The following is a 12273-nucleotide window of genomic DNA, read 5'->3' on the forward strand; positions in this document are numbered from 1 at the left end:
CGGACAGAGAGAGGCCGTCACCGGGAGCCGGGGGGGCCTGTGGCGGCTCAGCCGGCAAGGAACAATGTTTGAGACGATCCGCTGCAAAGCAAAAGCGCGTTAGCTTCTAAACAACGCTTAACGACAGTCCAGTAAGAGGCTCTCCTCAGCCCTTTCTAGCAGCTGTTATCTAAGGATGTACTTGTCGGGAAGAAGGCAGCCAAGCCTTGCAGTGGAAGCGCTGTTCTCTGGTGCCAGCAGCTTCCGTATTAACACATCAAGTTCCCCAAATGGCCTGTGACACAGTCACGGCTTGAGGAGACCATTAAGAACACACGTGCTGAAAACTTACATTAGTCTAGAAAATAGATAAGGTTCATAACAGGTAAGGTTCATAAGGTTGACAACCCCTGTCACTCGGTCCTCCTTCAACAAATGTAAAAGCCTACATCCCTAACCTTGCAAAATCCAATGGCCACAGATCTCCTTTGTTTCAAAGGGCAGAAAGCTTTGGGCAGCTCTTTTGCTAGCCAGAAGGATACAGTGCATGCCCCAGGCAAGCCTGAAACTGTAGTGCGTGTACCAGCCAGCTGGGATGCTTCATGCCTTCCCTAAGTGGCAAATCATGCTGTTGTTTAGCTAATGCAGATGTACTTTCCATTTGGAAAGTAGATCCTTTTTCCTAGCGCACAAGGGAAAATTAATATGGAATCCTCTTATGCTCCCCTCTGGTCCTGCACGCCCACAGGTAAGGCAGGATTGAGTCTGCCTGACACTACTTTGCAATTCAACATTGCTGAGGTCTTTAGTTTTCATCAATAGCTAGGATGAGTGTAAAGATAAGTCTCACTTCTCCCTTATAAAACCTAGTATTAAGATAAAAACAAGATTCAAGCTGAAAATTATATTTCCTAAGAGCATAAGATCTTTAAGGACTTTTTCAGTCCCAGCAGGTAATACATTGCTGTGCTGCTAAGGTTTTAAGCAATGTCATTTACTTTTCCACACTGAAACTGCAAGGTCTTTCTTACCGGCATCCCGATTCGCAGCCGATCTGAGCTTTGGCATTCCTGCTTGAAAAAGGCCTCCAAGGCCAGGTGGTCCACCACCACCAAAGCTGCCACCACTGCCACCGCCAAAACCCCCACCACTGCCACCACCACCTCCTCCAAAGCCACCGCTGCCACCTCCACTAGGTCCTTTGGGTTCTGTTGGGAAAAAAATCCCCACGTTAGGCAGAGAAGAGAGACTGATTCTGCAAAGTCATCTCTATCATTAGAGCAACACATATAACTGGGGAAAAATGGATGAGCTTTCAAAATGCAAAAGTTCTTGTTCAGGTTGGATTATACAGTTACCATCACCACCACTGCTGTGCCATGGAAGAGGTTGTGTAATAAGCATAGGCTCTGTCCTTTAGTAAGCTACGTTCCTTTAGTCTGTTCTGGACCAGAAAGCAGAGAACAAGTCACTAGGGAGAAATTGGAATTGAATATGGATGGGGCCTCTGAGAATATCAAGTCTTTGTCAGCATCTCTGTAGCTGTTTCCCCTTTCTTCATACCTTTGCTCTCTTATCCTTTCCCTCCAATTTTCCATAAGCAAACTGAGGGACAGGGCAATCTCATGGGAAATATGGAAAGAAGGAAGGAAGCAAGTCTTTCCCATTGGAGGTGTCTCTGGTGATCACTTCTAGGAATGCACAGACCACTGTCACTATTGATGTTGCAACGCATCTACTTATTTAAACAAAGCCTAGTGGGGAGAGATACTACACTTCCGTTTGCTTTCCTGTGCATCCATAAATGCTGTGACAGGATCTGCTAATTTTTTCAATAGGCAGGAACTATTTTATCAGCGCCCTCACCCCCCATTTCTCTCTAATGTCTGTATTTCTGCTCTGACAACACTGAGATGCTAAAAGGAGAATGAAAGTCTTTCCACAATTACAAATAGAGGGAGGAACCCTATTCAGAGCATCACTGCAAAATGAGCAGGCCTGCAGGGTGGGATATCTGTGGAGATCAGCTCTCAGATGACGGGCTACATGGCTGAGGATCCATTGCTTAATTTCTTGGCCTCTTGATTTCCACAACTTTGGGTGGGTAAAAATTTCACTGACTTTAAAGTAATTAAAACTTGGGGATGAAAAACACTTCTAATAATCCCACCCAGAAAAAAGGAGGAAGGATGTGTTCATGGGAGAGTGTTTCACATCATCCCTCTCTTTTCTCAGGCATGTTAGCTGAGTTCAGCTCTGACTCAAACAGGGTGTGAGCCTCTGGAGAACCCTGCTACTATGTTTCACTCTTTCATCACGATTTGTTAATTCAGGTAAACAAGATAATAGGCCACATAATTTTAATATTACCGTTAACCCCTCCTTTAAGTACCTTAATACTTTACTCCAGCTCATTACAGTAACTAGGATGTGTAACTTTGCTTTCATAGATAATACTCAAGGGAGGACTGTACGTATTTTTTCTAATTATTCTTATTTGGTCACGCTCCTTTGGGCATTTCCTTCTTTCCTCATCATCTTCCAACCACAGTCTAGCCTTTGATTGCATGGCTGGACTGAGCTGTATCACATCTGCTAATCAGTCTGTTGAGGTATCTTCTCTCCCACGGCAATAAATGCAGTTCCTCCCACAGAGCAGGCCCTTGTTCCTCACTCTTCTCCTGCTTCTGTTCTGTCTTCTCAGTACTTTCGCTACACGGGCTTTTCCTGATGAGACGTTGAGTGAGACACCACAGCAGTGCAGCTGGATGAAGACCTTGTCTCCATAGCCAGGTAAGTGAAGCTGCTGCCTTGTGCCAGAGCACAGCTGGGCAGGCTGAACAACAAGGCTTGGCCAAAAAGTTAACACCTCTGAGTCACTCCAGGAGCGGCAAAATGGGATGCAGCAGAGTGACACCCAGGTGGGGCTGTGGCTCCTGGCTCTGATTTTACTTAAGTGGTACTGGGACCATTAACAAGCCTTTATTTTTATGCTGTTTATGCAAAAGTGGAGTCTGAGATTCCATTTTACTCTGTGTGCTTTCCTCAGTCCTGACAGGAAATTTGTTTGCCTGATCTACTGCAGCTCCTCAGAAGAGCTCCTAGTAGGGTTTGCATAGTTTTTGGATTTAAGCAAACAAAAAAGTGAGCTGCTTTATCAGACTAAGCAATGAAATTACCACTTGCATTTCATAAGCAGCACTTGATTTCTCAGATGACTTAATCCATTGTAAAGAGAATTTATATATGCCAACATTTAGCAATTTATTTTACCTACTTCTCTCATGGTAGTTCATCTGGTGATATATAAAATAATTTTATGCATTCAGATATGTAGAACCATTCACATTTACAGGAACTCCAACATGCAAAATCATACTTACTGTCTAAAATTGGAGCACTGCGGTCATTAGTAACAGTCTTTTTTAGCTTTTTTCCTTTGGTAATATCAGATAATAGAGCATTTCGCCCCGCTTGTTCTGACCTGCTTAGACTTGGCTTTTCAGTATTTGCCTGCAAAATAAAATAAAAAATGAGAGGGCAAAATAAACCTTAACTTCTTGCCACAAATTTTTGTTCCAATGCAGATGTTACCCTGGACCTCAATTTTTGTTTTAATGGCACTAGAGTGGGTAGCATGCCATGTTTGTCTTTATGAATGATGTTACAGTTACCTGCACTTGTTACTGACTCAAGGCCTCAAACACTGCTGATATTCTAACCCACCATATTCACTGGAAACGGAACACTTTAATGTGAATTCATATTTTTTTAACTCAGGATTTAGAGTCTCTGATTTTTTAAAGCCAAGCCACATCTCTGGCAAATTGCCATTTTGGAGACCAAACAAGAATGGACTACACACATAATTTGATTATACAAAAAGGTGAACATACTTGAAAGCTGTAGTGAGAATTCCTACCATACAAATTGTGTATAAATCAGAAGAAAGGCAGAGTTTTATTTACTATTTCAGTTTTGACAGAAATACATTAAAATGGCAACCATGGCTTCAACAATATAGACCTGTTCAAACAGACCCAATAAAGCCTTTAGATGCATGAGGTTTGTTTCAGTGATCCTCTTTCTCTTCAGTTATGTTTTGGTAACATGGTTTTTCAAGGAAGAACCAAACAAATATATGTACAGTTATGTGCACACACACACATATATACATGGTTATTTCTTCCAGGAAATGGTAGTTCCTGAAAAGCTTTCCTATTTATCAGATCAGTGTGATGGAAATTTCCTGAAAGATGGTGAGAGTTGCCATGGAGAGACCAAGCATGGAGGCTGTATCTTGCTTGTGGTGGAAAGTGAGGGAAAGACTCTTCAGCAGCACAGCTCAACCCATCAATGTAACTAGCTAAGGCTTTATTGTGAAAATATCTGAGTACTTTACAATAGCATTTTAAGAAGCCTTTTCATTCACGTGAGTGAGGTGACTGATTGTTGGAGGGCAAACAAAACATAAGCTCTATTCCAGCTTAGGCTGATTTAGGTCAGGTCCAGTGTATTCTCAGTCACCACGCTGTGCAAGCAGTGGATCCTGTACTTTGACAGCACAAGCTGGTTGAGGGACCTATGCTGGCTAAGAACTATCCTTACCAAATGTAAAAAAAAGGATCAATTTTTTCCAATTTGCATCATGTAAGTAGTAGATTAGAACAAGGGAGAAGGTGGGAGTATGTGGCTGGAGAAAGACCAGGGGAAAGCAAGACTTCAATTCCCCTGACTTAGACAAGCTGTTGAGGAGCTGTGCCTCTCTGCCGAGGATTCCTACACCAGATCAAATCACCAGTGAGGGAGGAAGAGAAGGACAGAGAGTCAATGTTGCTAGTGACATCCATATGGGCACTAAAAGGGAATGGAAATAATGGTCACTCTTGTCGGATCAATCATAAACCATAACCAAAAAATCAGAGAGCTTCCTCCAAATATTATGCATACCCATAGACACCGAGGTGTAGACAAGGATGTCACTTTCCATATGACAAACAGCAACAGAGGACAGTGGTACGTTTGCCTCCTGTAAAACTTACCAAGGCCAGTGTTGGCGGTGGAGGGGGAGCAGGAGGGGGAGGCACAGGCATGGTGAAAGGCTGAGCTCTGTCTGGTCTTGCTAAGAAACCTGCACAGCAAAACACAGAAATGCATAAAATCTGGAGATTAATAAATCTGTTATCTTTGGGATTACTATTCAGCTAAAATCTATCACTGCAGCTAACAAAATTGAGCTGTGTTTAATCCAACAATCTTGTTCCTGTGGAAGTACTTCAGCATAATCCCATAGCTATACCATCAATCCTTACTTCAGGAAGGCATCATGTCTTTAAGATCATACTGTAAAAGAGATGCTGATCTTTTAAAGCCCTGAAGTTGCTGGAAGATACACACACACACACACACACACACGCATGCACACTGTTATGGGTAGGCTCTGGGAAAAAAACACACTTCCTCCTTTCCTCTTGGTTGCTCTGAAGATACCAAGCTCCATCATCACCTCCGAATGCACCTTCCTCTTTTTCAGGAGCGGCACACACAGTCATGCCCTCTGGAGACCAGGCTCCCAATTTTCTCCACTCACACAGAACTTCGGACCTAAGGCAATCATGGGAGTGTCACACCCGAGATGTAGAACTTCACTGCAAGAAAAGTATTAAAACAACAAAAAAGGAAAAGGATTGAGGAATTTTTTTAAAGCTGCAAGGGCTTTATGTGGCATTTTGGCTCACTGGAACCATGCCTGTTGGAGGCTCTAGGTTTTTTCTGATGGTGCTATGGCATTTCAGCATGTTCTTTGCTCTTGCCCATTTACCTGAGCTAGCTATAGTAATAGCAATTTGCCACAATTTACATCATGTTTGCACAGACAGGTAAACACAGTGGGAATAAGAATAAGGGTTATTCTCCAGACAACTCAAGGCTGACCGCTGAGGTCCCCAGGGTTGTTATTCCCAATACACAGCTTTTACTTTCTGAAAGTCACTTAATTGTTTTTGATAAAACCAAGGAGAACTGTAGGTACAGTACCCTTTAGTGTTTAAATAACCATTAGGAAAATGTTCTGAATGGAACAAAATGGCATTTGCAGTGAGGGTTTGAAGTGAGTCACTACCTAAAATGTCTGTAATGGCTTGGAGATGATCCATGATATGTGAGAAAAAGAAAAGACTAGAAGTACAGATTTATCTTGTTCTGATGCCCATTCTTCAAAAGAATTAGAATACAGCTATAAACCCATTAAAAAATAGTTTCTCTACCTTCCTCAGAAGAAAGCTTTTCTGCAATAAGACTTCAATGGATTATGTCTAACATCCTTAGGGAGAAAAGAAGTTGGAAAGGAGTCAGACACATCACTCTTAGCTCTGGCTGACTATCTAGAAAAAAAAATGGAATTCAAAGTGGCGTGAGGCACTACCACTGTCTGTAGTCTTTGCAAATTTTCTCCTCTATTGCAGAAACTGTTGCTCTTTCTGGTTGCTGCGAAAAAGCAAGTCCAGCTAGAGCAGAGGGGAAGCTGGTGGGTGGATGGACTGACTGACAAAGAGGAAACACTGCGAAGCCAAGCCTACCCAGCACTGTGCAAACACACGCATTCACAAAGTCCTGCAAGTAGCCTGGCGTGCTCTCATCAGTCCTATGGTGTGTTACTGCACATCTTGTGATGTCTCCACAGAAGCACAAGTTTCACATTCAGAGCATCTGCTTTACTATGGTTATATTCCCGTCTTCTGTATTTCTAGCTTTCCGTCACTACATAAAACTCTGCACAAAGTGCTATACTTTCCCGATCTGCTTTTTCTAAATGCAATATTTGAAATCTTAAGCCTATTAAAAGCACCAAGACTAATGCTGCTTTGTTCTTCAGCTTCCTGTTTAAAAAAACAGTCAACAGGAAAATTATTTCTTACAGCAGACCACAACCATCCTGTTTCTTAACGCAGTCTTTTCACAGCTGTGGTTGTCTCTAGTGTAACTGTGCCATTAGGCTATTTCACCAAGCTTTTAACTCCTTCAACTGATTAAAAAGACAAATTCTCCTCTCTGCAGTGCTTTGATACGAGGCCAAAGCAGTCTGAATAATGTACACTGAATCTCCTCGGCACTCCATGTGCCACAGGAAAGTTTCTGGAGCAGGCAGAATAAAGTTTGGTTTGACATCAGTCTTTTAAATTAATTCCTTAAGGCAGCTCAGACCTGAATGCAGCAAGTGAGCCAGCTGGTTTATAAAGTGCTTTCGCTAAAAAGCAGTATTTTTGCAAATTATCTGTCAGTTAAGTGATTGCTTTCTGCATGCTTGTGCTGGTCAGTTCTACTTTTTTTACTTTTAACTGAGTTGCTTTAGATCAGCTTCTTAAGGAACAAGTGGGAACAAAAGGGAAGCGAGGTAGTGCTTGAGGCCTGAATTCTCTAAGGGGAAGCCACTTCCACAGCCTCTCCAAAACCCTCCCTGCATACATTATTTGCAAGTAGATAAGAAGGAGAAAGGCACTGAGTGTCCCCTCTTTCCCTACCCCATCTTCTGGAGGGATGACATCCTCTGATGAATCACCAGCTGCACACTAGCTAGTACCTGGTAATGAAGGGCTTTCTCAACAGGACAGGAATGGAAGTTAGGTACACAGCTGCAGATTACTGAGCTTAGCACTTAGCAAGTGCCGAAAGAGCCCAAAGTAGTTGCCAGGGAGGTCTGGAAAATGGCATTTTGGAAGAACAGGAGAAGTATCTGTAATAGGCCTAGCTCGGGCAGAACTGGCTTCAAGTTTAATGCAAGCATCCTACAGAGTTGTTTACTCATGATGTTCTAGAGCACACACTTCCCTTAGGAGACATCAGAAAAGGCATCATATGGCATGACTCAGAACCTTGTGTGCCCACACACAAAAGTATAACGCATACACTTACAGAGACAGTAAACCACGCCAGTTTGTCAAATTTTAGCTTAAAACACAAGTTAACACCGCGTCACTTTTACTTTTCTTGTTGTCTGAGACTGTTCCTGCTGCTGAGAGAGACTTTCAGTAAATCAAGCTAAAACTTTGCAGCAAGAAATGGCACCCTCTGTCTTCAAAGGTCTAACTCACCCTTGCTGTTTGGTTGTTAGATTTTATACAATTTATTTCTTTGTCTGACTTTTTGTAAGCAAAAAAAAATGCCGCTCTCTGGATTTTTAAATTAGATCACTATAAGCCCATAGGAATAATAATAATAATAATAATAATAATAATAATAATACTACCACCGAGGAGATGCAGCCGTGTGGGGTCTTGCTCACACAGCACAGTGCTGGGGCTGATGCTTGGGATGAGCAGCACCTCTTGGGCTGCAGAAGCAAAGCAGGTGAGTCAGCACAATGCTGAACTTGAATTCTATAGCTGCTTTGTTCATGACTAATTTGCAGGATAGCCAATTCACACAGGGCATAGAGGTATCCTAAGATGTTAAGTGTAACCCTGCAGTTAGAGGAAAGCTTTGGTTACTGTCCTGAACATGGATGCTGTTCATTATTCGCTCTTGGTTAGTGGGAAAGAGCTGGATTTAAGAAATGAACATTATGCTCAGTTGCTAACAGGTGACATGGTAAAATACCTGAATCGTAACTGATCCACCCAATAACAAATTCTGTCCACAAAATCTGTTAACAACCAAGCCGCTTGTAACACTCGGTGGTGGTTTAGGGTGTTGAAAGGATCCAATCCCAAAAGACCAAGGCTGAAGTCGCATCAGTGCTCTGAAACCCAGGACACACATCCTTACATATTTTCTAGGCAGTAGTGTAAATTATCACAGCTTTTAAGAAGCTATGCAGAAATGTTATATCTAGTGAGCATCGTTGGCACAGCAGGAAGGATTACAGTAACTAAACTGCACAAGTACACCACAGCATCAGCTTCTGAACCCCAACCACAAAGGTCTGTATTGTCAGCAAGAGAGAAGGGTTTCCACAGCTGGGAGCGGCAGCAGCTGCTCTCCTGCTGCGAGGCAGGCGCCAGCAGCGCCATGCACACCATGGCTTCCTCTGGAGGTCCGGCCCTGCTCGAGGCTGCCATCGCCACAAGCAGGCACCCCACCGCCATCCTCACACTTGCTCAGCTACAACCCTGGTGCCAAGGCAGCCTACCTGCAGATCTCCTTCTAGAGAGGTGTGTGCATACAGTCTGTATCTGCTGCCTTTTATGAAACCTCCCCCAGCTGTTAGCAAACAACAGGCTCACCTAATCCCAGGTAAATCATATCATCCCATAAGGAAGCTCTGATTTTTGCAAGCTACTAGGCACACCCTGCAGTTGCTGTTGGGAATGGTACTAAAATATTATGATATGCAACACATTGTGCTAAAAACTAATTTCATTCAAAAACCAAAGTACAGGAGATAGCATGTGATGCATTCTGCTTTGCTCCGGCAAAACAATCGGTAAAGAGCAATAAGCAAAAGTGGCACTAAAATCAACATAAATTCTGGGCATTTCAGATTTAATTTGGTGATTCAGAGATCATTTTAGGAGCATTACAAATGCTGAAAAGAAATGTGACATTTAATGTGGGATGGACAACGTGAACAACTGGACTGCAAGGGCACTGTTTGCATCTCATCAGCCATTTGAGCTGCTTTGAGGCGCCCTCTCTGAAACAGATTCAAGAGGCAGACAGACAGCTCACTGCGGTTAATCATTTCCTGCATGATGAATTTCCAGGCAGAAAAAGAGGAAGGAACAAACAACTGTAGAAATTAAATAGAAGCGACAGAACTCAAGGCAAAAAAAACCCCAAAGCTGCCCATTAAAATGCCAATTGGCCCTCAAATGGTGCAAAGGGACCTGACTTCCAAACCAATATTTATATGTTTTGGGTTTTTTTTTTTTCCAAATGCATTAATTCCTGTTAATAAAAGAAAGCAAAAATTTTAAAATCTGATTTTGAGGAAGTTGGGCTAGGTTACCAAGTACTTTAGTAAGGTAGCTCTCAAAACAAAAAGGACAACTAATAATAAATACACTACAAGGCAGTTGGAAAATAATTTAAAATCAGTTTCACGCAGACTACAGTACTTATTCATGAACAATTTCTTTAACGGAGTACAGAACTATTAACCTGTTTTGGCAAAAAAAAATGTTACCACGTTGTCTCCTGAAATTTTTTTGAGTCCCCCTCCTCCCACTCCGCTTGGTGGAGCCGAGTCATTAGTAAGTCTACATGTCCCATATTACACCACCGTGTCCTCCAGAGGCCAGAGGGGATGTCTGCATTAAGACAGTTCGGTGCAGGCACGGGGCAAGGTGAGAATGAGAGCTTTAGAGGATGCTGAAGACATCTCTCCCATGCAACATCGTGCCAGAAAATCCCATCTGAAAACCAGCAGATATTTTTCTTCTTTTCTTTTTATTCAAGTTTCTGAACATATAGAAACCTATAAATAAATACGGTTGTTTTTACCTCTAAAGAATTCAACAAGGACACTAAATCCAAACCAGTGCGGCATGAAGCTACCTGAATACTCTAAAAAGGAATTCCCCGTCAGGACGAAGAAAGAATATTTAGGAGACTCTCTGGTCTCTGTCATTAACATAGAGTAGGGCAAAACCTCCAACAGGTGCTAAAGCAACCCAATACAAGATCTACCTGAGAAACCACAGTACTGCTGTAAAACTGTCCTATATTCAGCATTCCTAACTGGGATAAACCTTCCCAAGTCCAGGTGTCCAGGAGGAGGAAAGGGAAATTTAAAAACGTCATTCTCAGTATTTTGGGGTCCTTTAACATCAGTGACTGGTCCTTTAGAGACGACTTCTGGCTGAAATGATGGGATTACAAGACTGTATGGCCTAAGAAAGGGTGTGAGAATGCAAATTGCCCTAACCTGTCCAGAGGAAGCTGTGGTAGTGAAATGAGGCGCTAACATTTCACCCTTAAAACCACTTACAGAGAACCAGACAGTGAACAGAGAGACCAACAGAGGAGAAGTTACTTTGGATGCATGAGACCCAGGGAAATTCTGGGGAGCTGTTACTGTCAGGGAGAGGAAGCCAAGTATTTGGGACTTTTCACATTTCAAAGAAACTCTCCATAGTACCTGAAATGACTGGTATGAGTATGACTTTCCATCTAGAGTAAAAAATGCCACCCTCTACGCAAAATGCCAGCGCAGAGAAAGTGGCTGGCACCAGTGACGCCAGAGAGCTCTTGCTTGGATCCTAAGTCAGAGCTTCCTTTCTCTTTCCACAAACAGGCGCTGGAGGGGTGATAGATGACAGGCTTCATTCATGAGCACATGTGTAAAGTAGATGAGGTCTTTGAGGCCTTGAAATAAGACTTAGCCCCAACTTGAAGAGGAGCTGGCAATAACAGCTCCTACCATGGGAAATTGCATCTGTACAAACCTAGTAGTGACTGACTTGGGGGATGCAACACTATCCTGCTGTGGTCAGGGGCCAGAAAGGAGAAAAGTAGAAAGCAAGAGCCTGGAGGTTTCTGGCAGGAGTGCACAGGGCAGTTTTTGTAGAAGAAACACAAGCTGAGCCAGTAACAATTGAATATTATCCTATCCTTGTGTAGGCTGCAGAAAGATGATTTTTTGTTTTCTTTTTTTTTAGTCATACCCTTTTCAATACATTGCAGAGTTTTAGTCTTTTACTTCTTAACAACACCGTAACTGAGCTAAGTGAAAGGTGCAGGTGGTCTAGTGATGAGCAGCAAGGTAAATAATTATGCTAACAAACAAAGCACAGGAAAATTAGAAAAAAGTGAGAGGATGCCATAAGGTGCTTTCACCTCTATGCATGTTATCCCCAACACCTATGTCCTGCCAGCCTGCAGCATCTACATCTTCCTCCACGGTTCACACTTACCTTCCTCATCCTCACAGTGACCCTTGCAGGCAGCACTGACAGCATCTCATATTTGACAATTCCCCAAAATCTTAAAACTCCCTAAACACTATCAATCTACTTCTTACCGCCACATTCACAAAGCAGGTTACTGTGGGGTGTCAGTGATAAGTGAACTATCAAACTATTGAGCCAGCACACGACCACAGGGCGCCAAGATCAGTAACAGCCAGATGCACTCATGGTTCATGGCAAGTTGCAACCAGCAAACCTCATCTGTCAAAGGGAATCAGGAGTTATATGGCAAAAACCTGGTGGTGCTGCATCCATGGAAAATCACAGCTACGAAATAGGCCACTATGGTGTCAGAATGTCGTTTTAATCCAAATATTTTTAAAATTTTTTTTCAGTGACATATTTTTCAAGATATGCAGAGGATCATAGGCAATGGCTAGCTTTGGAG

At 42.7% G+C, this 12273-nt stretch overlaps 1 protein-coding gene and 1 long non-coding RNA gene across 2 annotated transcripts in view; one reads left to right on the top strand and one right to left on the bottom strand.

Moving 5' to 3' along the window:
• The window catches only part of WIPF1 (WAS/WASL interacting protein family member 1), a 38816-nt gene that overhangs the window by 11468 nt on the left and 15075 nt on the right, over positions 1–12273 (bottom strand). The window contains 3 exon segments of the mRNA XM_054069905.1: positions 1011–1187; positions 3363–3492; positions 5022–5110. Of these exon segments, the coding sequence (XP_053925880.1) occupies positions 1011–1187; positions 3363–3492; positions 5022–5072 (358 nt within the window). The 5' untranslated portion in view covers positions 5073–5110.
• Positions 36–7590, top strand: LOC128852501 (uncharacterized). Its single transcript, XR_008450373.1, has 3 exons — positions 36–131; positions 2215–2772; positions 5513–7590. It is a non-coding gene; the product is annotated as an uncharacterized LOC128852501 (long non-coding RNA).

The sequence above is a fragment of the Cuculus canorus genome, chromosome 6, assembly GCF_017976375.1.
Source record: "Cuculus canorus isolate bCucCan1 chromosome 6, bCucCan1.pri, whole genome shotgun sequence".
Classification (NCBI taxonomy): Eukaryota; Metazoa; Chordata; class Aves; order Cuculiformes; family Cuculidae; genus Cuculus; species Cuculus canorus.